The following is a 25,612-nucleotide window of genomic DNA, read 5'->3' as shown; positions in this document are numbered from 1 at the left end:
TTTTTGAGGCACAGAGCTCCTCGGTGAGTTGGGGGGTCAAAGCGGAGGTGTTTGCGCCTGTTTTGTCCCGAATTTCCCACCCCCAGACTCAGGAACAAAATGGGTCTCACGATTTATTCCACGTGCAACTCCCGTCTAAAAAAAACCCACTGTACAAAGCGTCAACACCTTAAAAAAAAGGGAAAAAAAAAGGAAAATACAGAGAAGCAACACGGAGGTGACACAAGTGCTACCGTGGCTGGGGTTCGGTGGCTGAAATTCGGGGGGACGCTCGTCAGTCGGACTCGCTGTCGCTTTCCGCCTCCTTCACGTCGACACTGAACTTGTACTCCTGGTCGCAGCCCATGTAGGCGTCGCTCATGAAATACAGGGTGTAGTTGTGCGTCCCCGTGGCCGGGGCCACGAAATCCAGCTTCACCTGAAGGGGACAGGGAGAGATGGGGTTGGGGTGGCCAAGGGGACAGCGGGTGCCCATCTGTGTCCCCCGCAGTGTCCCCATGTCCCGTCCCGCTCACCTTGGCTTTCTGCTGCAGCGTCAGGCGCTTGATGGAGATGAGGCTGTTGGATTTGGAGTCGCCGATCACCACCCACCAACCCTCCTCACGTTTCTGCCGGAGAGATAAAGAGTTAACAGGCTGGGGACAGCAAGACAACCGCCCTGTGACACTTTTGTCACCCTGGTGTTAACCGTCACATACCTGGGGGAACAGGGGAGCGATGACGGGTCCGGTGACCTCCTCCTCGCGCTCCAGCTGCACCAGCACCACCACGGGCCCACCGCTGCGCCAAAACCACCAAAACAGAGGGTCAGAGCGTCCCCATGTCCCCCCCCAGTGACAGGACGGTGCCCAGGGGACCGCGCTGTCCTCACCTGCGGATGCTGTCCTTGTCCACCACCTCGTAGGAGAGCTCGATGTTGGGGTAGCGGTTACAGAACCGAGCGACGTCGGCGATCTGGGCGTCCGAGAGCTGGAGGAGGGCGTTGCGGTCCTCGTCCTCCATCTCCATGATGTCGAAGACGCTCTCCACCCCCTGCCAGGGAGAAGAGGAGAAGGGAGAAGAGACGAGAGAGAAGGGACAAGAGACAAAGAGACAAGAGAGGAGAAAAGAGAAGGAAGAGAAGAAGAGGAGGAGGGGAACGAGGAGGAGAAGGAGAAAAGAGAAAAAAAGGGAAAAGGGAAAAGGGAGAAAAGAGGGAAAAAAGAGGGAGAGGAAAGTTAGAAGAGATAAAAGAGAGAGAAACAAAAAGTGAGAAAAACGAGAAAAGCAAAGAGAAGAAAAGAGAAGAGAGAAAAGAGGAGAGAGAAAAGAGGAGAGAGAAAAGAGGAGAGAGAAAAGAGGAGAGAGAAAAGAGGAGAGAGAAAAGAGGAGAGAGAAAAGAGGAGAGAGAAAAGAGGAGAGAGAAAAGAGGAGAGAGAAAAGAGGAGAGAGAAAAGAGGAGAGAGAGAAGAAAGAAAGAGAGAAAGAGAAAGAGGAGAAGAGAAGAAGAGAAGAGAAGAGAAGAGAAGAGAAGAGAAGAGAAGAGAAGAGAAGAGAAGAGAAGAGAAGAGAAGAGAAGAGAAGAGAAGAGAAGAGAAGAGAAGAGAAGAGAAGAGAAGAAGAGAAGAGAAGAGAAGAGAAGAGAAGAGAGTAAAAAAGAGAAAGAAGAGGAGAAGGATAAGAGAAAGAGAAGAGAGGGAGAAGGAGGAAGAGAAGAGACGATTTCAGTTGGTTGGGACCTATAACATCATCCAGACAGCTGCCCCAGAGAGGGTAACATTTTATATCAGGCAGCATTAAATTTTAGCAAGTATTCATCCTAAACAGCAAGTATTTTTGACAACTGCAGAGCTGAAGATACCAGGTGGTGTCTTAATGTCACTCCAGGATGGTAAATGACTGTTAAGATACTGTTTTCTTGATGAAATACAAGGACACCACGACCTCGTCGGTCATCTACCATCTCAGAGTGATATCAAGGCCACCTCCTTTTGCTCATTTATCTTAATTTATCCATTCCCACCATTTAAATCCATTCCCTTCATTTTTCACGCAAGATGGCTACAATTTTCAAAGGAAAATCTCCTGTTTTCCATTAAATGCTGAGTCCCCACTGCAAAACTCCCTTTGCAAAGCAGCCATCGCTTCATCCAGGTAGGAAATGTCTTTGTCGTCACCCTCCAACCCTCATTTTTGTTGCCTGAAACACCGCTCGTGTTCTCAATATTTAGTCTTTGACTCTTTAGGACTCAACATGTAGCAAACAAATCGTATTAAAGGTTTTGCTGTTGACTCAGAGGCAGAGCTGGTTCTGCAGAGTGGTTCTGGGTTCAATCTTTAGGGAAAACTCGTATCTTCGTCTACGATGAGTCTTGTTAAGAGGTTGGGATGGGGCGAGGTTGGACTCGGTGAGCTCGAGGGGCTTTTCCACCCCAAAATGATTCTCTGATTCATGTCATTTCAGCCCTGGGGGCTCCTCAATGGGTGAGGGCAGGACCACGGTGCTTCCCCCCCATCCCGTATTTTACCTTGTCCGTGCAGCGTTTGATGTGCTCGGAGGTGAAGTGCGGCAGCTGCTTGAGGTAGGAATCCTTGGACCACATGGCCTGTGTCACCATCTGTGCCAGCTCCATGGCGGCCAGCGCGGGGCTGAGCCACCCGTTGCTGGACAACACGTCCACGCAGGCCTGGATGAGCCGGATGGCCTGTGTGGGAGGGACGGGGACAGCTCAGGCGGTGACACAACACAGCGACGCGGTGCAGGGACGTGGGAAAGTCCCCTTCACACAATCACACAGAATCACAGAATGTGAAGGATTGTAAGGGACCTGGAAAGCTCATCCAGTGCAATCCCCCCATGGAGCAGGAACACCCAGCTGAGGTTACACAGGAAGGTGTCCAGGCGGGTTGGAATGTCTGCACAGAAGGAGACTCCACAACCCCCTGGGCAGCCTGGGCCAGGCTCGGCCACCCTCACCAGGAACAAGTTTCTTCTCAAATTTAAGTGGAACCTCCTGTGTTCCAGTTTGAACCTATTACCCCTTGTCCTATCACTGGTTGTCACCAAGAAGAGCCTGGCTCCATCCTCCTGACACTCCCCCTTTAGATATCTGTAAACATGAATGAGTCCCCCCTCAGTGTCCTCTTGTCCAGCTCCAGAGCCCCAGCTCCCTCAGCCTTTCCTCACCCGGGAGATGCTCCACTCCCTTCAGCATCTTTGTTGCCCTGCGCTGGACTCTCTGCAGCAGTTCCCTGTCCTGCTGGAACTGAGGGGCCACAACTGGACACAAGATTCCAGGTGTGGTCTCCCCAGGGCAGAGCAGAGGGGCAGGAGAACCTCTCTGACCTACTGACCACCCCCTTCTAACCCACCCCAGGTCCCATTGGCTTCCTGGCCACAAGGGCCCAGTGCTGGCTCACGGTCACCCTGCTGTCCCCAGGACCCCAGGTCCCTTTCCCCTCTGTCCCCTGGTACCTTGCTGAGGATCTCCTCGGTGTCCGACTGCAGCTCAGCGCTCAGCTGCATGCGCGACAGGTGAGCCTGAAGCAGGAGGTTGGTCTTGACGTGGGGATCGTTGAATTTGGGGTTGGTCAGCTTGTGGGGAACCTTTTGGGCCAACTGCGGGGAGAATCAATAAAGCCATCAGTACAAAAACAGACGGGATCCTTCTCCTGACCCCACAGGAATCCAGATGTGACGTGGTGACACTCACCTGCCGCAGCAAATTGTCCTCGTGGTGCCGGATGGGGATGTTCTCGTACTCAGCGGCGTTGGAGATGATTTCAATCAGCCCTCGCACTTTGGTTTTGGCGTTGAGGGACATGCTGAAGAGCTCTGGGGAAAGGCGGAGAGGGAAAAGCAGGTGGCATTAAACCTCGTGGCGCAAGAATCTCAAAATTGAGGTTGGAAAGGACCTTTAAAACTCATCGAGGCCATGAGCAGGGACATCTTCACCAGCTCAGGTTGCTCAGAGCCCCGTCCAGCCTGGCCTGGGATGTCTCCAGGGATGGTTCATCCACCACCTCTCTGCGTGACATGGGCCAGGCTCTCACCACAATTTCTTGTATTTAGCCTAAATCTCCCCTGCTTTAGTTTAAAACCATCACCCCTCGTCCCATCGCAACAGGCCCCGCTCAAAAGTCTGTCCCCATCTTTCTTATCAGCCTCTTTTAAGTCTGGAAAGGCCGCAATAAGATCTCCCTTCGAGGTGACACAGGGAGGGGACAGCGAGGAGTCCCCATCCCTTACCGATGGTGGTGTAGTTGATGTAGTAGTAGGCAGCGATCATGCCCAGGTTCAGGGGAGCCACATCCATCTCGTCCTCAATGCTGATGCACTTGGATTGCTCCAGGTCGCTCAAGGTCTGTTCCACCAGCTCGGAGAGATGATCCGAGAGGTGCCTGTGGGACACGCCTGCGGGGACAGGTCGGAACAGGGCTCAGAAATTCCCCAAAATGGAGAAACATTGCTCTTGAAAAAGCAGAACACAGAGAAAGAGGGTCCCAAACATCCTCCAGCCCGCGCAGACCCTCCCCGCTCACCTTGCAGGTTGTAGTAGTTGGGATTCTGCGTCATCCTGCGATAGAGGAAGGTCCAGGTGAGATAATCCACGGCGTCCTGCTTGTTTTCAATGGTCTTGGTGACGATCTCGGCGTTGAAGTGATCGTGCATGCAGTGGTCCAAGTGCGACTCCACAGGCAGGGGCTCATATAGGAATTTCTTGAAGAAATCCTACAGAAAAGGATAAATAAATCCAAAATCTTGGAGAAGGGCTTGGAGTGAGGGTTATAAATCAGCATGGGAGAAAAAATCCATGCGCCAGGCAGGAGATAAGACATTTTCAGAGATAAAAAAGCGCCCTGCTTGTCACCCACCTTCTTGGATCCCTGGCACATGATGACGCAACGGCCCTCGTCGTCCTGCAGCGGGCGATTGGCGTGACCCACCATCTGCAGGACGTCGTAGATGGGGTAATCCACGTACCTGCGACACAGGGCGTTAACGAAGCTGCGGGGGAACCACAACCGCCCTCCCGCCATTCCCAGACGGGGACGAAGCCCGTGGGGCTCAGGACGTTATGTCCCCGCGGCGTTACCGCACTCACGCATGGATCTTGCCGTTGTAGTACTGCGTGTCCATGATGATGACGAGGTGAGCAGCGATGTTCATCCCCCAGCAGAGGCTGCGCGAAGCCACCATCACCTGAACCGCACCTGCAAGGGGCACGGGGAAAGGAGTCAACCCGCGGAAATCGGGGTGGGGGAGAAAGATTTGGGGTCTCAGAAAAAGAGAGGTCCAGGAGAGATGGGGAAGGTGAAGATCGCTGATTTCTGGAGGCAGAGAAGTGACATGAAGCTCACGCAAGCGCCGGAAAAAAGGGTTTATGGGTAGATCTGGTGTGTCCTTGCGCCACCGAACTGACCGGAGCTGAAGAGCTGCTCCACCACTCGCCGCTCCATGGGGGTCAGCCCCTCGTGCAGGTAGCCCACGCCGTTCACCAGCGTCTCCTTCAGCGTGTTGTCGTTCAGCTTGTCCAGGTACGGCACCAGATCCTTCTCCGCGCAGTGCAGGAACCTGCCGGGGAGGGAAAGAGTTTGCCTACACCTGTCCCGCTTTGATGTGACATCCAAGAGACCGTCTTCCATCACTAGGTGTCCCTCAGCCTGGCAAAACGGACAAAAAACATGTCCCTGCCGTTACCTTTGTCTCTGGACGTCCGAGGCGCACGTGGTGAGGATGTTGATGGCCGTGAGGCGCGTCTGCTTGCGGGACGGGACGAAAACGATGACGGGTTTCTTGGGTGAATGCTTCATGATGGCGTGGTAGACAGGCTTGGCCATGGAGAGCAGGCGAGTCTGCGTGTGGCTGATGTTGAAGCCCTGTGAGGGAAGAATCAGAGGCTTCTCTAAAGCACATGCAGTGAAAACAATTTGTGTCACAAAAAAAGGTGTAAATGCAGTATTGGAGAAGCGTTCGACATTTATTCCTATATAGTTTTTATTGTAAGAATGCTGATTTCCAGCTGGCAGGGATTTAATTTTCATATTTTGGATTGTATTTGTGCTGCATTCAGCAGTTGTCAGGGATCTAATTTTCAGATTTTAGATTGTATTTATGCTGCATTTATGTTATATTTATCCTTGTAGGAGCAGGTACTGCAACTATTAACCCTTAACGTGATCAGTGACACCAGGACTGTCAGCATTCACCTTATCAGACTGAACAGATAAGCCATTAAACCTCTCTGGTGCTGAAATTTTAACTTAACAGCTTCAGTAGCTATGTAAAGTCAGATATAGGAAGATTAAGCAGATTTTTCTGTATCTCCTGCCCTCACATCCCCCTTACTCACTATTAAAGATATAATTTAGCAGTTAAGCCTTACTCTTCAATAACTGTAGAATTCTACAATTACTCTTCAGTAATTGTAGAATCTTTTTGAATGGAAAACCCCCTCAAAAATCATCGAGTCCAAGTATTCCCCCGGCACTGCCCCATGTCCCTGAGAACGTCATCTGTTCAACCCCTCCAGGGATGGTGACTCCACCGGGGTGTGGAGAGCAGGCGGGAGGGCAAGGAGATGATTTTACCCCCAATTTTTACCTGGATGTGCAGCTCCAGGGGCACGGGGCGGACATTGGGGTGGAAGTTGAAGGTGGAGGTGGCGCTGCAGCCCAGCCAGTGAGCCACGTCCTTGGCGTTGGACAGGGACGAGCTCAGGGCCACGATGCGGATGGGCCGCTCGATTTGGGAGGAGATGTAGCGCATGCGGGAGCAGATGACCTCCAGCACCGGCTGCACGATGGAGAAAACAGGTCAGAGCAGGAACAGGAGAGGACACAGAGCTCTCCGGCCACTCCAGCCCCAGCGCCATCGCCCGTCGGAGCTTCCCGAAGAATAACTCACCCCATTTTCTCCCCCAATGAGATGCACTTCATCCACGATGAAGAGGTTGACATTCTGGACGTTCTTGCGCTGTTTCCAGCGTCGCGAGAGGATGTCCCATTTCTCGGGGGTGCTGATGATGATGTTGCCTTTGCCCAGCAGCTTCAGGTCGGTGCTGGTCTCCCCCGTCAGCAAAACCACTTTCTTATTGAGACGCTCCTGGAATTTTTCATACCAGTCCAAGAAGACCTGGTGAAAACACAAGAATGCTGTTGTCAACCTCAAATTAAGAACAAATCCTGCCAAACACACAATAAAATCAGTGGGTTGGCAGTGGGACCGTGTCTTTTCGCTCCCTCAGAGGGACCACAATTAATCAAGACTCTGGATTCATCCTAAGGGATTCGACAGCAAAGAAGGGATGAGGAAAAATGAAACAGGGATGAGGAAGCAAATTTAAGCCGGGCTTAAGCTCCAGTTCTGCGCAAGATTCCGGGCCCACCTGCTCTGCCAGGGCCTCCATGGGGGTGATGTACACGCAGCGTCCCTCCGAGTTCTGGAGCAACATCCTCAGGATGGCGAATTCAGCACAAATGGTCTTTCCGCTTCCCGTGGGGGCACCCACAAAGACGTTGTCGTCGCTGTTGTAAACGGTGTTAAACACTGGGGACAGGGGGACAACGCAGAAGTTTGAGCAAAATCTCCACGCATTTCTATCAAAGCTTTAGAAACAGGCAGGGAAATCCCAGCCCGGACTGAGCTCACACAAGGAGCAGCTACAGAAAAGGCTATTTAAGAGTTTTAGGGTGGGATTCACTGAGCAAAACAGGCTCTAGTGTGCAATAGAATATCAAAGATACTCTGGCCTGTGGGGGAATATTTCGAGCCGTCAAACCTCTAAGGTTCAGGGGAGTAGAGAGGATATAGTATTAGCTACAGAAGCTCCTCACATGAAGTGAATAAACCCCAAAAATCAAAGGCAAACACCAAAAGGGTGGTGGTTTAGGGGAGGCGATACCCACCCTGGGTCTGGATGGGGTTGAAGAAAGGGAACTTGTCCTGGTAGAGGCTCTCAAAGGCGCTGTTCCGCAGAGCCGAGACGGGCAGCGGCTGCAGGTCCAGCAGCTCGGTGGGAGGAGGGTATTTCTCTGGAAGGATCAGGTGGCGGAATGAAACGGGCAGCTGGGTCTCGCAGGCTGGCAGACACACATCAAAAAACCCCATTTTAATCTCCAAAAGCACTTAAAAAGAGTTTAATCCCTGAGCTCTCCCAGTGGGAGACATGAGACTTACAGAGCCAGCGGTCAGAGACCACCCGGATGAAATACTGCGGGGGCAGCGGCTCGAACACGGGCACGAAGAAGGTGACGAGGTGCTCGTCCTGCGCGTACTTGGCTTTCAGCAGGAAATACTCATGGTGCAGGATCACCTCGCTGTCCACGTCCTCCACCAGGATCCAGAAAGCTTCGGACGAACCGTGAACCTGTGCCAGGGTGGCCGTTACCTCCGTGTGAGTCCAGATCTCCCCTTTCTGTGTCTCCCACAGCAATCCCACCCCAAATTGCTCTTCTCCCGCGTTTATCCCGGCGATATTTCACCATTCCGCTCACCTTTTCATCCCACTGGAAGTCGGGGGTGATGGTGAGCTCGACTTTCAGGGTGGAGCGGGTAATAGGCTGCAAGTGGACCGAGAGCTCCAGTTTTGGGAACAGGTGAACGTATTTGTGGATCGTTTTGCCCATTTTGGGCATTCGGATCAGTTCCCCTGCAATAGAGAGGTGCTGCTGTCAGGACAGATGGATAATGGGATGACCAACATCTCCCAAAACAAACGATAATTATTATCGGTGATCCAAGCAGCTGGAGGGTGTCAGGGAAAAGCCTCCACCTAGCAAAACCCCCCAATTTCTGGATGAAAACACGGCAGAGGAGAATAAAGACACAGACACCTCCTCCCGTCCTGCTTGTCTGCATTTCCGTACCTATTTCATTATGGTTCAAGTCGTAGAGTCGCTCAAAGGGGAAATTCTTCTTCTCAATTTTCTTCACCACTTCTTCAGGCAGCTTCTTGAACTGGCGCAGGGGACACATGGATTGCCACCTGCCGGGACACCGTGGCATCACACAACCCGAGAAACAAAAAACAGCCCTCGGCAGCTCCTTCCCACCCCGACAGGCGCGTTTTCTCCTTCCCCGTCCCTACAGAGATCGCCGAAGCGTCTCCTCTGGTCAGAAATTAACTCCCGGCTCTCACTCACATGCGTTTGTCGATCATCTTGCAGAGGTTGAGGGTCTTGTCAGTGAGCTGGGCCCAGCCACGGTTGAGGACGATCTCGAAGATGGCGCGCATCAGCCGCCCTGCGGACTGCGGGGCAGAGAACAGCGTCACATCCAACCCTGCCTTCTTTTCCGCCCATTTTCCTGCCCACCCACATGAGAATAAAAGAGTTTGGGTGGGAAGGGAACTTGCAAAGATCCAGTGCAACCCCTGGCATGAGCAGGGATATCTTCATGCGGATCAGGTTGGTCAGAGTCCCGTCCAACAGGGATTTAAGCACTTCCATCCACAGCTCCTCTGGGCAGTGTCTCACCACCCTCATTGTAAACAATTCTTCCTTATATCGAACCTAAATCTTCCTGTTTTTCAGTTTAAAACCATTACACTTTGTGCTATCACTCCAAGCCCTGGTAAAAGTCCTTCCCCATCCTTTTTATAATTGCTCTTTATTGAACTAAAGGTCCTTCACCCCAAACGCCGATGGGTGGAGCAATTACTTGATTCCCAGCCTTGGGAACCTGGCCTTTGTGGCAGAATAAAAACTATACTGTAGCTCTCCAGTGCTGAATCTTTTTGATTACAAATTAGACACTGCAATGAAGATCTAATTCCCACCCTGACAGAGCTTAGACCTCACGGCTTAAGTGATTTTTGAAGCCATTTCTGGCCACAAACTCAATTTTCGAGGTACAAATAGTTGTCTGAGACCAAGACGTGGCTGGACTGCGCGCAAACGAGGGGAAAGAGCGAAGCCCCCGCCGTGTTTCCTTGCTCACCTGGGTGACGTACACCATGTCGGCCATGAGAGCGAAGCCTTCCAGCTTCAGCTGGGAGATGAAAGCCTGGAGGAGCACGTTGATCTGGGGAAGGAGAAGAGATTCTCAGCGCCCTCCGCACCACATGCAATGCCAGGGGACTCTGAGGTAGGACAGATGCCATCAAGGGGTCTGATTGTCCTGCGCCACATCTGCAGCTCTTTGAGCATCTTTGACGCAGCCCAGAATGTCCCACAGAGCGAAGAGAAATCTCCCCCAAAAGTGGCGTTTATCGTGACTGTTCCCCTCAAAACAGGCAGAAAAGTCCCATCAAAGGGACAAGCAGTGCTCACCTTGGCGCTGGGCTCCTCGATGCTCTCCTTCACCGGGATAGGAACGCGCTCCAGCAATTTTTGAAGCTCGAGCTTCTCCTCCTGCGAAAAAAAAGCAAAGCAGGAGAGATGAGAAGGGTCCATTTTCCCCCAAAACATCACTGGGGATGGGTTTTGGCTCCGCACCTCCCTCACGGTGATGTTCCTGAACTCCGAGGAGAGCGAGAAGACGCGGAACAGCTCGATTTCGCTCAGGGTGGGTTTCAGGAGCTGGTTGTAGGTTTGCACGGTGTCGTTGGTGATGTAGTAGTGGCTGGCGATGCGGCCCAGCTCTGTCACCTGCCACAGGGACAATGGAACAGGGTGAGGCGGCAGAAAAACACCCGACTGTTTGTGGCACAGATGGGAGATGCTGTAGAGGAACGAGGCTGCGGCCGGGGAGACGCCTCCAGCAAAATAAACGACTCTCAGGCTACAAATCACCCAGGAAAGCTGCTTTATCTGGCACACAATCCCATCCATCCCAGCCTCCCCTTTCTCATCCCGCTGCCTCCGGAGCAACAAGAATGTGAATTTGCTCAGGAGGCAGCAGCAAACAACATCGACAGGCTGAGGGTCGGGTTTTACGCCAGCAAACAGCTCCCTGGGACCACAGACGTGCTCAACGACAGGTCTGAAGGACAAAACATGCTCTGGGATGTGTATTTAATAAGCAAGATGCTTCTTGCATCCCTTCTCTCAGCCAGCGCTGCTCCCGTCCAGCTCTGCGGGTCACAGCACCTTCCCCAGGTCTCACCTGGAAATTCCCCGTCTTCTTGTCGTACTTCACCAGGTTGTTCTTGTCCAGCATGAGCGCCGCGGTGTGAACCAGGTCCAGGCGGCGCTGGTCCAGCAGCGGATCCCCCTTGAGATCGTCGTGGGAGATGCCGTAGAGCGTGGGGGAGCGCAGCATGCGGATGTACAGGTAGGTGTAGCCCAGCCAGTTCACCGCGTCCTGAGGAAACACCAACGCGGGTCAGAGCTGACGAACGCGGCTCAGGGTGAACAGGAACGATGCTCTGGGGCAGAGCCTGGTGCTCCCGGAGCTCACATAGGACACAGAATCATTTTGGTTGGAAAAGAGCTTGAAAATCATCGAGTCCACCTGTTCTGTCATCCATGTCCCTCATCTCCGCGTCTGTTCAACCCCCCAGGGATGGTGACTCCAGCACTGCCCTGGGCAGCCTGTTCCAATGCCCCACAGCCCTTTGGGGAAGAAATTATCCCAAATTTTCAACCTCAACCTCCCCTGGTGCAACTTGAGGCCATTTCCTCTGCTCCTGGTGCTTGTTCCTGGGGAGCAGAGCCTGACCCCCCCTGGCTCCAAGCTCCTTTCAGGCAGTTCAGAGAGCGAGAAGGTCACATTAAACCAGAGACACACACGACTCTTCTCCAGTACCAGCAAAATGTTAAGGAATTAAAACCCACCCTCCACGTGCAGAGTTTTCCTCAGTGTCCTTCTCCACGTGGAGAACTTGATCTGCTCTGAGTTACAGAAACATCTTCCCACCAGCCAGCCCTACAGCCTGGTAGTTCTTGCAACCTTTCCAAATCTCTTAAAAATTTGCTCCCCAGGGACCAAACATTGCAAGTTTCTTTGCTCCTGTATGACAACGGCGTCTTTCCCCAATATGGATCATCCTGCAGCCCCCGCAACTCCCACCAGCTCCTGGTGTGCAATGAAGGGCATGAAAAGCAAAGACTTGGACTCACCTTTGCGTTCTGGACGTTGCCGAGCACCGTCTCGGCGTTCAGCATATCCGGGAGCTTGGACACCATCTGGCTTTCGATGGGGAGCTGCTGGTTGAGCAGGGACAGGTAATACTGCAGCTCGCCATGGGACGTGATGAGGATGCCCTCTCCTTTGGTGTCGTACTGCGGCCTCCCGGCACGCCCCAGCATCTGAAAACAAGAAGGTGAGTTCAGCAAAATATACAAGTTTTGGCAATTTCTCTTTGCTGTCATGTCCTGGGGGGTTTTTGCCGGATCGCTCAGGTTGTTTTAGTTCTAGCTGGGAGGAGACACATAAATATCTCAGATGTGTCTGGGCAAGATACTGAGAGAGGAATTATTTGTCCTTCTACTGATCTGCTTCTCTGCTCTTACAGTTTGACAGCAGAAAACAGGGAGCGACTGTGCTGAGAAAATACAAAATCAGATCTCAAAAGTGGCTCGGTGGAAAGGAAACATCCCGCCCTGCGTCCCGGCAGCATCTGCGTCCCCAGAACTTCACCTGCAGAATGTCCAGAGCGCCCAGCTCGGTCCAGCGTCCCTTCTCGGGGCTGTAAACCTGCGTCCCCTTGATGATGACGGTGTGAGCGGGGAGGTTGACGCCCCAGGCCAGCGTGGCTGTGGAAACCAGCACCTGCGGGAGTAAAACAGCCGTCAAAGCCGCTTCCTAGGGAGAAAAACAGGTCTAAAATGCTGGTCCTGACATTAGAGACATGCAGAAAAGGGACAAAGACTGAGAATTGTGACTGTCTCCACAACCCAGCACTGGAAAATTGGATGAAGGGCAAGATCTTGGCCCAAATTCCCCAGCTCACTGCATGACCCTCAGAAAATACTTTTATAATTACGTTTATAATTGCCAGGAAACTTTGTGAATGGGGTTTTGCCAAAGTGACAAGTGTGGAGGAGACAGTCTGCTCTGGGACAGGCCTCTAGCTTAAAACACAAAGCCAGGCCTAGGAGAGAAGGTTTTGCACTCTCTCCTCCCAGCCACACGCTTTTTGTTTCTATCTTTTACATAAAACTCAAGCACCAGATTCAGCTGAGTGGGATGAGGGTTGGCTACGCTCAACCCTCTCGATTTTGGAACTCGGAAAAAATGGCTCAAGTGTGTGTTTTGTGAAGTAACAACCCCAAATAAATACCCAGCCCCTCCTGGGAAGCGTGGCTCACCTGAATATGCTTGTCAGCAAACAGATCCTCCACCAGCGTCCGGTCCACGCGTGTCATCCCAGCGTGGTGGATGGCGAAGCCGTAAGGGAGAAGGTCCTTCAGCTCCAGGTTCTGCAGCAGAAACACAACCAGCTCTGGGTTTTCTACCCGAGTAACACCAGGGGGAAAAGAAGCAACAAGAAGGTACCGCATATTCTAGAGGAAAAGCTGCAAAACTGCACTGAAGCGGCAGAATTTTTGCAGCTGGTGCTGTTGCTGTGGTGGAATAAGTACCTTGCACTGCTCAGCTTCGGTGCGCAGGACCTCAGTGGAGGCCGAGCCCTCCCGCAGGAACAGCCCCAGGGTGTCTTTCTCCAGGCACATGTCCCTGATGGCCCGGGCGGTCTTGCCGGTTTCCTTCCTGGAGTGAACAAACACCAGCACCTGGTAAAAAACAGATTGAGACATCACTGAGAGAGGAATCAGAGATATCACAGAGTCGTTGTGGTTGGAAAAGACCTTGAAGATTGAGTCAAACCATAACCCACCACTGGCAATGCCCCACGTCCTGAGAACCTCATGTCCGTCTGTCCAGCCCCCCAGGGATGGTGACTCCAGCACTGCCCTGGGCAGCCTGTTCCAATGCCCCACAGCCCTTTGGGGAAGAAATTGTTCCCCAGATCCAACCTCAACCTCCCCTGGCGCAACTTGAGGCCGTTTCCTCTGCTCCTGGCGCTTGTTCCTGGGGAGCAGAGCCCGACCCCCCTGGCTCCAAGCTCCTTTCAGGCAGTTCAGAGATCAGAAGGTCTCCCCTCAGCTCCTGTTCTCCAGCTGAACCCCCCAGGTCCCTCCCTCCTTCCAAAAGGACGGATCATTTATTAATCAGAGAGAAAACCAGCACTTCTTCCTCTCTTCAGCATCGCCAACCCAAACCCACCCTCTTCTCCACTGCAGCTCCAAAGAATCTCTCCAGCAAGAGACACGAACCGGGATTAAGCGTGTGAGGAACAATTAAACTAAGTATCAAACCTGGTTCTTCCCTGCGTGCTCCATAATCTTCTCATAAACAATCTCATTCATGATCTGGAAGCGTTTGATCGCTTTCTTCTCGGTGATGCCCACATAGGTCTGCTCCAGGGGCACCGGGCGGAAGCTGTGAGGAAAAAAACCAAGTAAATAAACCAGAAGAACACAGAAACGCCGATACAAAGGTCCCATCAAAAGGCAGCCTGCGTTTTACGCCACCAAACATAAATGTCGTTTGTGCCTCAATTTAGTCAGAGATTTGATGTCTCCTGTTCTGGTTCGACTAAACACGAGGGGCCAGTAACCTCAATTTCTATTTCCTGCGATCCGCACGAACTCAGGGAACAAAACAGGTGTTCCAGGAACAACCATAATCCTGTTTTAGGCTTCCTTCAAACACCCCATGCAGTACACAAATACAGAAGCGTTTCTCCCCCTTCTCTAAAGCACCTTCCTGCAAATACAACCACGCTGGACCCCTGGTATGCATTTTGAGGCTGTATTTAACTGCTCTAGTCCTAAATATGCCTTTATTGTCACATCTAAGAGCAAATAAATGCGTGTTGAGAGCAGGATGAAGCTCCAGTGAGCCCCCAGCACCATCTGACAGACGCATTTCCCACAAAACAACCGCTCCCCACCAGCTGATCATCCAAAAATCTCTCGCAGCTTTTCACAGTACCTGTTATCGAAATAGAACAGGCCCTTGGCCGGGTCCACCCTCAGGAACGTGGCCACGTCCTCATAGTTGGGGAGGGTGGCGCTCAAACCGACCAGCCTCACGTCCTCCTGCGTCATCTCGATGTTGCGGATGGCTCTGGCCACCAAAGACTCCAGGACGGGGCCTCGGTCGTCATGCAGGAGGTGAATCTCATCCTAAAGAGAAAAAACAAGAGTTATCCCCACTGCAAACCCGCTCGATTCACCCCTTTTTGGTTTAATTTATCGGCAAACGTGCTTGCGTGGACTGAAGGACACTCATCCCAGCCAGAGTCTCTCCACAACCAAGCACCAGACACATCGTCATCCGTTAACACACATTCAGAAACTGCAAAAACAAGCGACAAAGCTCCCGTCATCGTCCCCGTCCTCGGTGCCGGGACTTTGCAGGTCGCTCACCAGGATGACCAGCCGCACCAGCTGGGTGTAGGTACGTTCTCCTCCCTTGCGGGTGATGATGTCCCACTTCTCTGGGGTGCAGACGATGATCTGGGTAGCGCTGATCTCCTCCTTGCACAGCTGGTGATCCCCCGTCAGTTCGGCCACGTTGATGCCATAACTCGCCAGGCGCTAAGAGGAAATCCAAGGGTGATTAAAATTGGGTAAAATGGGCGTTTTCTGGGGTAGTGTTAGAGCAGCGCAGCCCTGAGATGCTCAGAGAGAGTTTTACGCTCATCTTGCTATAGAGCTTGAAGAAATGCGTGAATTGAGGTGCTGGAGGGAGTTGACAGAAGGGAACGGAGCTGGGGAAGGGGCTGGAGCGCAAGTGTGATGGGAGAGGCTGAGGGAATCAGAATAGGACGAGAGGAAACGGCCTCAAGGTGCGCCAGGGGAGGTTGAGGGTGGAAATTTGAGATAATTTCTTCCCCAAAGGGCTGTGGGGCATTGGAACAGGCTGCCCAGGGCAGTGGTGGAGTCACCATCCCTGGAGGGGTTGAACAGATGGGGATGAGGTTCTCAGGACATGGGGAAGTGCCCTGGGTGGGTTATGGTTGGACTCGATCTTCAAGGTGTTTTCCAACCAAAACTATTCTGATTCTCTGATTTCACAGCCCACGCTGACACCCAAAGCCAATATCGACACACTCAGAGCTCAGTAAGAAACGAATGGCACAAGCCAAACTCATCCTCTCCCAAAGCTTAAATCCTTCTACAAGTGTCACATTAGGAAATCACCGCAATAAATCTCACCTTCCCCAACCTCCAGCTCAAGCAGGACCAGGACCACCCCTCTCCTCACCTTCCCGAAGCTGCCAACCATCTCCTGCACCAGGGACCTCATGGGTGCGATGTAGATAATCTTGAACTCGTCCACGTTGATGGTTCCATCGATATTAATGTGCTTCCCGATTTCTCGCAACATGCACATGAGCGCCACGTTGGTCTTCCCAGCGCCCTAGGACACGAGCAGAACCAGTCCCATCAAATCTGTGCCCCCCACAAAAAATAATCCGTCTGGAACTCCCCAAATTTCAGGCTCCTTACCGTGGGAGCGCACAGCAGCAGGTTCTCATCCGTCTCCAGCGCCGCGCGGTAGAGTTTGCTCTGAATACGATTCAGCGTTTTAAACCCCTCAAATCCAGCCTGGGCGTATTTGGGTAATTTTTCCACAGAAACCAATTGCTGAAAATAAAAACAACAACAAAAAATGGGAAATATCAAGTTTGGTGCCTTTGTTTCAGTACCTCGCAGGCTGCAGGACATATGTGAGACCTCAGAGACGCCCTGGGGAGAACAAGGGTCATGTTGTCTCCAGATGGGCAGGAAAAAAAGCCTCGTGCCCAGGGATCGTGGAGCAGGTTGGGAAAGATCAAACGAAGCTCGTGCGCTCTAATTAGCACAAGTCTCAGTTGGCTACGCCATCTGAAAAGCAAATCCCCACCATGTCCACATGATGGGGCAGCTCCGACCACATTTCCGCTGCCTGCGCTGATCAAAAGAAGCCATTTCTCACCAGATCAGCCAGAACTGCGGCCCACACAGCAAAGAGGGAGGAAAAACAGAGCCCGGGGCTCAGCAAAGCGGCTGAAGGGGGCAGGGAAACCCTGAGACACAAACCACCCGCCCAGGATACACAACCCAGAAGCGAGAAACCAGAAATCAGGAACCCGTTTCGGCCACGCGAAATCTCTCTGCTTAAAATAAGGGTTCTACGTGAAGTCTGAGAGGGTGTCAGAGCCACATCAAAGCCACATCAATGCGGGAAGTGTCTGTCACGATATCAGCAATAAATCAAGCAATTAAAAAACGAGTTTGGGTTGAAGGGACCTTCAAAGCTCATTTAGGCCATGAGCAGGGACATCTTGGTTGCTCAGAGCCCCATCCAGTTTCCTGGAAGTTCTCCTAATTTTTCCTTTGCTGAACTCGCTCCAGCACCTCAAGCTCTTTCTTGGCATGAGGGGCCCAAAACTGCCCCCAGGATTTGAGGTTTGGCCTCAGCATTGCCCAGCGCAGCAGGACAGGGGACACAATCAGGTCACCGACCTCTTCGGATCCAAAGGGCTTTGGTTTCAGCGCCGGCACGTGAACCTCCTCGTAGCCCTTGCGCTGGCGGCGGAAGGAGCCATCGGGGAGCTGGCAGCGCTTGTTGGCCATGAAGTGACTCCCCTGGGCAAAGACCAGATCCTCCAAATCCAGCACCTGCCGGGGAGCCAGCGCCTGGTAACAGCAAAGGTGAAGAATTAGAGAACATTTTCCTGCTGTTTTCACCCTGGGACTGAAGGAAAAGCAATCGCATCCAACTGGCAAACGCACCAGGGGGTTATTATGGACATTTTCCTGCCCGTGTCGCCTCACGTTCTCTATTTGTGCTGCTTGTAAGAGGAATTAGGAACAGGCAATTTCAAAGAGCTTTACCTCCCCTCCTTGGTCCAGATCCATGGTCTCCAAGTCCGTGTCCATGCGGGACTGACGGACGCGCTCGCGCCGAGAACGTTCCTCCTGTGAAAAGATGAGAGATAAGGGATGAGAGAGAGAATTTCAGCATTGGGGAGGAGCTGCTGAACCTCCTGCATGGACAGTCGGGCTCTCCCATCAAACACCAGCAACTCTGCACGGCCAGAGAGCTGCAAGCCGCAATTTCTGTCAAACACGGGCATTCACGTAACCAGAAACAATAATTTTGGGGACTAGAAATCAGTGTCCTCAGGGCCAGGATGTAAATCTGCTTTCCAAGAGAGTAGAGGGAAGGAAACGGGGCGTGAAGACGCACAAACGTGCAGCACCCCGGCAAAACCCAGCCAGCAGCGCTCCTCAAACACGGAGACACCAAACTGGCCCCTCACATCAATGTAAACGTGTTTTTTCTAGCAAAAAAGCAGGGATATGGTGTTATCCCCTCAAAAAAACAACTCCCAGATCAGTCAGGGAACTGCTGTCACCCAAAGGCCAATAAATCTCTCAAGTGTCACGTTCCAACCCCAGAAATCAGGCGCTGGTCGGAGGTGACCAGAGTGATTTATTGCGCTGAGCGTGACATCGAGGAGGCCCGGAGGTGACCCAGCGCTGTTACAAAACACTTAACCGCGGCGAAAAACCATAAAACTTGCAGCTATTGGTGCTTTCCTGGAAAAGCAGACAGCGGAGCAACTCAAAAAATAAGAAGTGGCGAATAAATTGCCCTCTCAGCTGAATGTCAGCGACATTTCCCAGGGTTTCGCGATCCCAGCTGAGTCAGCGGCTCCTCTCTCACGAAGAGCAAAGGAATCTGGCGATTTCTCCTCCCGTCCCAACCTACCCGGATCAAATCCTCCTTCTCCGTCTCGTGCAGCTGATACAAGAACTTGGAAAGCTCGGGATCCGCTTCCATCTTCCCCATTATCCTCTCTTTTTCTGCCTCGCTCTGCGCGCTGGCCAGCAAAGTGCAGTACAGGACTGAGAAAATGAAATTCAAAGATAACAGATGCAGTTAGGGCTGATTGAAGCAAAAAAAGGGACCGAAGCATCACAAAGCAACACTGATTACAGTTAAAAAGCCCGGGGCTGGGTTAGAATCGCATCAGAACGGCGAAGAAACCAGGCGGGAAGATTAAAAGTGAACGTCACTCACTCATCATGCGGTGCTGCCGCAGAACTTTAATGAAGTCGAAGGTGTTGAAGCCCAGGAGCAGAACAAGCTGGTTCTCGCATTCACGGTCGTCACTCGCGGTCTGGGAGGAGGAGAAACGAGGAAAGACCCGTTAAATCCGCGTCCTATGGGACAGGAACCCCCGCTCCGTGCAGAACCGAGCTCAGTGGAGCTAAATCGCAGCTACATGCAAAACCAGGCGCCCGATTCAGGTTAAAATCCCACCCTCAGTGATTCCCTTTCTTCCCCAGCACGTCACAAGCATCAGCACCAAAATTAACAGGAAAACAGACCCAACTTAGGGTGATGTCGTGGCAAACGTCAACAAAAACCCAACTGCCTTCCCCTCAGAAGAATTCTCTGCAAATCAAAACTAGAGCCATCTTATTGGCAAATACAGCGTATCCGCGATTGTGTTTAGCAGTTAAACTTGAAAAAAACAAAAGTAACAAGTTGTTTGGGATTTAAACTCCTGGTTTTCAGATGGGTATTGCAAGGCGGCCACCGACCTTCAGGATCTCCAGCACTTCATCCGCCTTCTTCTGCGAAACGATGGCGTCGTCGTAGAACCGGCTGAGCTGCCGCTGCAGCCAAAAGGCGTCGATGTCGCGAGGGTGCAGATCCTTCTTCTTGGAACTCATCAGCTCACCCGAGGCCACAAGCTGGAGGAAAAATCCCATCAAAATGTTATTTTCCTGCGAGAAAGCAGGCGCATGAAGTTTGTGGTGTGGAGCGAGTGTTTGGGGCCTCTCTCAAGCCCACAGATGCAACCATGAAGCTGCCAGAGATGTTAATTATACTAATATTAATTTTGGCCTTGCAGACAACTTCAAGGCTCCGCTCCACCCCCAAACTGCACCCACAGACCCTTGGGATCCACGATTCTCCTCCAAACCACCCCAAAAACATTTTGGCGCGTTCCCAGGTGACTCACGTTGGCCGAGAGGGTGCAGCGGACGACGGCTTCGTCCCCCTCCATGTCGTCATCGGACGCCTCGTCACGCACTTCACCGTAAATGTCCTCATCACCTTCCTGTTGAAAGCAAAATTCCAGTGAGCGGCTTTTGGAAACATCAAAGAGAAGCTTTTCCTCGACAGAAATGAATAATCTGACAGCTTGTTCTTAATGGGAAACAGCCAGGTTTGGGTTTTTCACAGGAAAACGACGCTGTTGTCAAGGTAAAGCGCCATGTGATGGGATTATTTCCACTCTTTACAGAGAGATTTTGCCAGCGGCTGCAACAATCTCATATTTCTCCCTCTTATCGTTCTCTCACAACACAACACAATCCCATGGAGCACTTCTGCAAAACCAGCATATCTGAATGTCTCTTTTCCTCTCAATATGTCAAGTTTCCCCCACAAGATCGAAATATCACCATCTGCTTTCCACCCTACTGACTCACGTTAAGCCTGGGATTAACAAGATAAGCAACAAATCCTCCCCAAGCCAGGAAATAGGAGCTAAAATAATCCAGCTTCTCCTTCCCGGCAGAAATATCGCAGGGCTCGTACCTCCTCATCGGACTCAAACTGGACATTCACCCCGTAGGTCTCATCGATGTTGTCATCTGCAAAAGAAAAGGGCAATTAATTAATCAGGAAATCTGGACGCCACATGGAAAGTCGACAGATCCACACACCCGCCCACACCTCCGTGCATCCAAAAAGATGAAAAGAAACGGGGGTTTGGGGCTTGAAAACTCTCCAAATGTTTTTCTGTCTTCTCTGTGTGTAAACGTGACCCTGGGTAGTGTTGGATTTCACAAAAAATAACCCGAATTTATGCCCGCCCTGTCCCTGATGCCGGAGCCCACGACAAAACGTTCCCTTACCCATGTTCTGGATTTCTTTGTCTCCGCCGTAATCCGTGATTTTCTTGCCCAGGTTCACCAGCACGTGGTAGCGGGTGTCGTCGGTCTGTCCCAGCAGCAGATCAATCTCTTTGCGCCGCTCCTTGTCGCGCAGCTTCTCGTTCTTGAGCACCGCCAGCACCTCGTCGGCCGCTCCGCAGAGGATGTCGCGCGGCTGCAGGAGGAATAACAGAGAAGCAGAGAATTATTTAGGTTGGAAAAGACCTTGAAGATCGAGTCAGGCTGTTAACGCACCCCATGTCTTGAGAACCTCATGTCCGTCTGTCCAGCCCTCCAGGGGTGGTGACTCCAGCACTGCCCTGGGCAGCCTGTTCCAATGCCCCACAGCCCTTTGGGGAAGAAATTGTTCCCCACATCCAACCTCAACCTCCCCTGGCGCAACTTGAGGCCGTCTCCTCTGCTCCTGGCGCTTGTTCCTGGGGAGCAGAGCCCGACCCCCCTGGCTCCAAGCTCCTTTCAGGCAGTTCAGAGATCAGAAGGTCTCCCCTCAGCTCCTGTTCTCCAGCTGAACCCCCCAGCTCCCTCAGCCGCTCCCATCACACTTGTGCTCCAGCACCTCACCAGCTCCGTTCCCTTCTCTCAACTCGCTCCAGCACCTCAAGGGCTTTTATGAGGTGATCCCATCACCCCTCTGGCCACCATTTTGTGTTTTGAGGTGATTTTGGTGCCCCTGGTGCCGCCATTTTGAGCCCTGAGGTGATTCTGGTGCCGCCATTTTGAGCATGAGCTGAGGAGCCCAAAACTGCCCCCAGGATTCACAGTTTGGCCTCCCCAGTGCCCAGCACAGGGTTCAGTCACCACCCTGGTCCCCCTGGCCACACTGGTGGTGACACAAGCCAGGACGCCGGTGGCCTCTTGGCCACCTGGGCACACACTGCGTCATATTGAGCCGCCATCGCGCAACAAATCATCAACTAACAATTAAAACCTCCAAGAGACGGATCTTTCAGACTTTGAACCCTCCCCCAGAGTCCCTGTCCTCACCTGGTCCCCCAGAGCTGCCTGAATGAAGCTCAGCAACACCTCGTAGGTCTCGCGGGTCTCCTTGGTTTTGGGTTTGTAGATGATCCCCACCATCTCGTCGATGCCCTCGGAGAGCAGCGTGTAACCCTTCATCTTGTTGATGTCGTGTCTGTCCTCGTCACGCTTGCGTCTCCTGTGGAGAGGGGGCAGGAGGAAAGCTACTGCTAGTCACTTTTATTTAAGAAAGAAAGGAGTAAAATATGTATTTTTCATTTTTTCCCTTATATTTTAGTTTCTTAACATGGAGAAAGTGACAACTTCTCTGCATCTTCCCACTGGCAGATTTAACCTGCATCCCTGCACCAAAACATTTTCACTACAAAATACTCCCCAAAACATCAAATTCTACCCTATTTATAGCCCTAACACAAATCAAAGTCGCGCTATTCAAATACAAGAATGAAAGATTAGATCCCCGGAGTGGTTTTTTGTGAAAATCCACGTCTCGCACTCACTTGGCTCGTCGCTCCTCCTGCATCTGGGGTTTGGTTCTCTGCGCCTTGTCCCCCATGCGCGTCCCCTCCAGCTTCCCCACCAGCGACAGGACCTCCCCGGTGGGCTCATCGCGCCGTGTCCGGTCGATCAGCGAGCGGTCGGCTTGGAGGACGAGGTTGGAGTTCTGGAAGAGGGGAGAGAAGGGGCTGATTTGGGTCCTGGGTCCCACTGTGGGGCTGATTCAGGTCCATGGGTCCCTCCATGAGGCTCATTCAGGTCCATGGGTCCCTCCATGAGGCTGATTCAGGTCCATGGGTCCCTCCATGAGGCTGATTTAGGGCTGTGGGTCCCATCATGGGGCTGATTTGTGGCCCAGGATTCCACAGTGGGGATGATTTAGGGCTACGGGTCTCACTGTGGGGCTGATTAGGGGCCGATTTGGGGCTTTGGGTCCTGCTGCGGCGATGATTCAGGGCCACAGGTCCCACTGTGGGGCAGATTTGGGGCTGTGGGTCTCACTGTGGGGCAGATTTGGGTCCGTGGGTCCCACCATGGGGCTGATTTGCAGCCCAGGATTCCACAGTGGGGATGATTTAGGGCTACGGGTCTCACTGTGGGGCTGATTAGGGGCCGATTTGGGGCTTTGGGTCCTGCTGCGGCGATGATTCAGGGCCACAGGTCCCACTGTGGGGCAGATTTGGGGCTGTGGGTCTCACTGTGGGGCAGATTTGGGTCCGTGGGTCCCACCATGGGGCTGATTTGCAGCCCAGGATTCCACAGTGGGGATGATTTAGGGCTACGGGTCTCACTGTGGGGCTGATTTGGGGCCGATTTGGGGCTGTGGGTCTCGCTGTGGGGCTGATTTGGGGTCCTGGGTCCCCCCACAGGGCTGATTTGGGGCCACAGGTCCCATTGTGGGGCAGAGTTGGGTCCGTGGGTCCTCCCCTGAGGCTGATTCAGGGCTCTGGGTCCCATCGTGGGGATGATTTGGGGCTCTGGGTCCCACCGTGGGTCTGTTTGGGGACTGTGGGTCCTGTCGCAGGGCTGATTTGGGGCCTTTGCTCCCAATGTGGGGTTATTTGGGGGCCTGCACCCCCCGCGGGGACCCCCCCCCACAACCCCTTTAACCCAACACGCTCCGCGTTGCTCGACACACAAATAAATTTGCATTTTAATGAACTGAGAGGTTATTTAATCCCCCCCACCAGGCGCGTGTTTAGAGTTTAAGCCGCTCCGCTACCGGCACGTCCCGCCTGATGGGGGAAAAAGGGCCGAAAAACCCTTCAATGAGGATTTTTACCCTTAAAACGCGCTCCCCGCCCCGGTAAAGCGCCGTTACACCGGGACGCCTCAAACAGGCCGCTCTGGCGGGGGGAGCCGGGCCCGGGGCGGGGTTTGAGGGGCCGGGGAGGCCGCGGGGCCGCACTCACCGCCTTGTACTCGTACTGCAGGCTCCGCGCGGTCACGTCCGCCATGGCAGCGCCGGGACGGAGGCCGCGCCGCCGCGCACCGGGCCAGGCCGCGACCGGAACTTCCGGCCCGAGCAGAAGCGCTTCCGTGCAGGCCCCGCGCACCGGGATTGCCGCTCTCAGACTACAACTCCCAGCGTGCCCCGCGGCTCCCACAGACTACAGCTCCCACCATGCACCGCTGCGGGAGGGGGAGGTGGTGAGGCCCCACCCCTCCTCCCGTTCTGATTGGCTGGTAGCGCCTCGCTCGGCAGCTCCCCGCGCTAAGAAACGCCCGCGATTGGCTCAACCGCCTTCGCGCGCTCCGATTGGCCGGTTGAGCCGTTGACAGTTGAGGCTTCGAAAGCGCCGCGGCGGGAGGAGGAGTCACCTCCCCGGGCCCGCCCGCCTCCTATTGGCTCTCCGCCGCGTAAGCCCCGCCTTTTCCTCGCAGCCCCGCCCCTTTCCGCATGGCGGGCGCTCGGCCGGCGCTCCGCGGTGTCCCCTGAGGAGCCGGTGCTGCCATGGCCCCGCACCCCCAGGGGCTGCGCTGGTACCAGATCCCCCTCTCCTCCGCTCGCATCCCCCGCTCGGGCCTCTTCAGCTACGGCTTCCAGGACAGTCTCCAGCGCTACCAGCAGCTCCGCGCCCACAAGAACCTCCGTGTGGGCCGCCCCGTGGCTGGGCCACCCCCCGGCCTGCTGGAGCCGTGGCCCCCCAGCCCCGCGCACAGTCCCCCCCGGGGCTTCTGCCGCCCGCGGGGCGCTGGAGGGGTGCGAGGTGAGCGCGGGGATGGGTGTGAGGGGAGCAGTGACCCCGGTGGTGGCCGCACAGTGTCCCGAGGGGACCTTGGGCACCCCCAGATTGGCCCCAGGGCCCTTCTGTGTGCCCCAGTGGGGCCCTGGGCACCTCCACGTTGTCCCCATGCTCCAAGTGGGCCCTTGGTCACCCCAACAGCCCTTCCTTGTGTCACAACAGGGATTCTGGTCACCCCCATGTTGTCCCCGTGGCCCTTGTGCCCCAATGCAGAATCTAGTGACCCTCACATTGTCCTTGTGACCCTCCCTGTGCCCCAAATAGGACCCTGGGGGTCACTGGTCACTTCCACATTGTCCCCATGGACTTTCCTTGTGCCCCAACATAGGCCCTGGTCCCCCCCACATTGCCCCACAGCCCTTCCTTGTGTCACCCCTGCGTTGTCCTCATGGCCCTTGTGCCCGAATGCAGACCCTGGTCACCCCCATATTGTCCACGTGGACTTTCCTTGTGGCCCAATGGGTACCCTGGGAGGACCCTTGTCACCCCCACATTGTCCCCATGGCCCTCCCCATGCCCTAAGGGGGACCCTGGTCACCCTCACACAGTCCCCATGGCCACCCCTGTGCCCCAGGGGGACCCCTGGTCACCTTTGTGCTGTCCCCACAGTCCCCTGGCACCCCAAGGAGGGCCCTTGTCACCCCCACATTGTCCCCACAGCTCTCCCTGTGCCCCAAGGGGTCTGTGGTGACCCCTGCGCTGTCCCCACAGCCCCCTGGCGCCCCAAGAAGTCTCCTGGCACCAAGAAGCGGGTGAGCAGAGCCCGGCGGCCACCCAGCCCCGCTCAGCCCCAGCCTCACCGGCAGGATGTGACCAGCTCCCCACCATCCCCGGTGGCATCAGACAGCTCCGGGGTCATCCCAATGCTGCCGGAGGTGGCTGCGGGGTCCCCGGGGGGTGACGGTGACCGAGAGCAGCATGCCATGGGCAGCAGGAGCTCACGGGGAAACTCGCCGGGCACGATGAGGGACAGGGTGTCCCTTACAGACAGCGAGGATGACGAGGAGCTGATCCCACTGAGGGACATGCTGCTGGCAGGGTACACGTCCCCA

General features: G+C 53.9%; 1 protein-coding gene across 1 annotated transcript; it reads right to left on the bottom strand.

The window, feature by feature from the left end:
* Positions 1 to 100: 100 nt before the first annotated feature.
* Positions 101 to 23,849, bottom strand: SNRNP200 (small nuclear ribonucleoprotein U5 subunit 200). The gene is made up of 45 exons (XM_082072830.1): positions 23,727 to 23,849; positions 22,317 to 22,480; positions 21,823 to 21,994; positions 20,800 to 20,992; positions 20,480 to 20,535; positions 19,899 to 19,997; positions 19,474 to 19,626; positions 18,947 to 19,046; positions 18,635 to 18,771; positions 17,755 to 17,838; positions 17,383 to 17,556; positions 16,384 to 16,521; positions 16,139 to 16,294; positions 15,298 to 15,468; positions 14,861 to 15,054; positions 14,182 to 14,305; positions 13,447 to 13,596; positions 13,174 to 13,284; positions 12,503 to 12,634; positions 11,983 to 12,171; positions 11,027 to 11,224; positions 10,417 to 10,569; positions 10,252 to 10,332; positions 9,920 to 10,003; positions 9,124 to 9,230; positions 8,848 to 8,966; positions 8,476 to 8,630; positions 8,159 to 8,348; positions 7,888 to 8,061; positions 7,368 to 7,528; positions 6,887 to 7,114; positions 6,584 to 6,775; positions 5,681 to 5,859; positions 5,403 to 5,554; positions 5,085 to 5,193; positions 4,855 to 4,963; positions 4,522 to 4,711; positions 4,229 to 4,393; positions 3,693 to 3,814; positions 3,455 to 3,598; positions 2,508 to 2,684; positions 872 to 1,032; positions 699 to 780; positions 516 to 608; positions 101 to 418 (listed from the first exon to the last, which is right to left on the bottom strand). Exons 1-45 carry the CDS (start codon positions 23,769 to 23,771, stop codon positions 275 to 277), a joined length of 6,411 nt encoding a protein of 2,136 aa, XP_081928956.1. The 5' UTR covers positions 23,772 to 23,849; the 3' UTR covers positions 101 to 274.
* Positions 23,850 to 25,612: the final 1,763 nt, after the last annotated feature.

Source organism: Streptopelia decaocto (assembly GCF_964273445.1).
Source record: "Streptopelia decaocto genome assembly, chromosome: 25".
In the NCBI taxonomy this organism is placed as follows: Eukaryota; Metazoa; Chordata; class Aves; order Columbiformes; family Columbidae; genus Streptopelia; species Streptopelia decaocto.
Note: the sequence above shows the minus strand (reverse complement) of the source record. Positions and strands in the feature narration are given on the sequence as shown.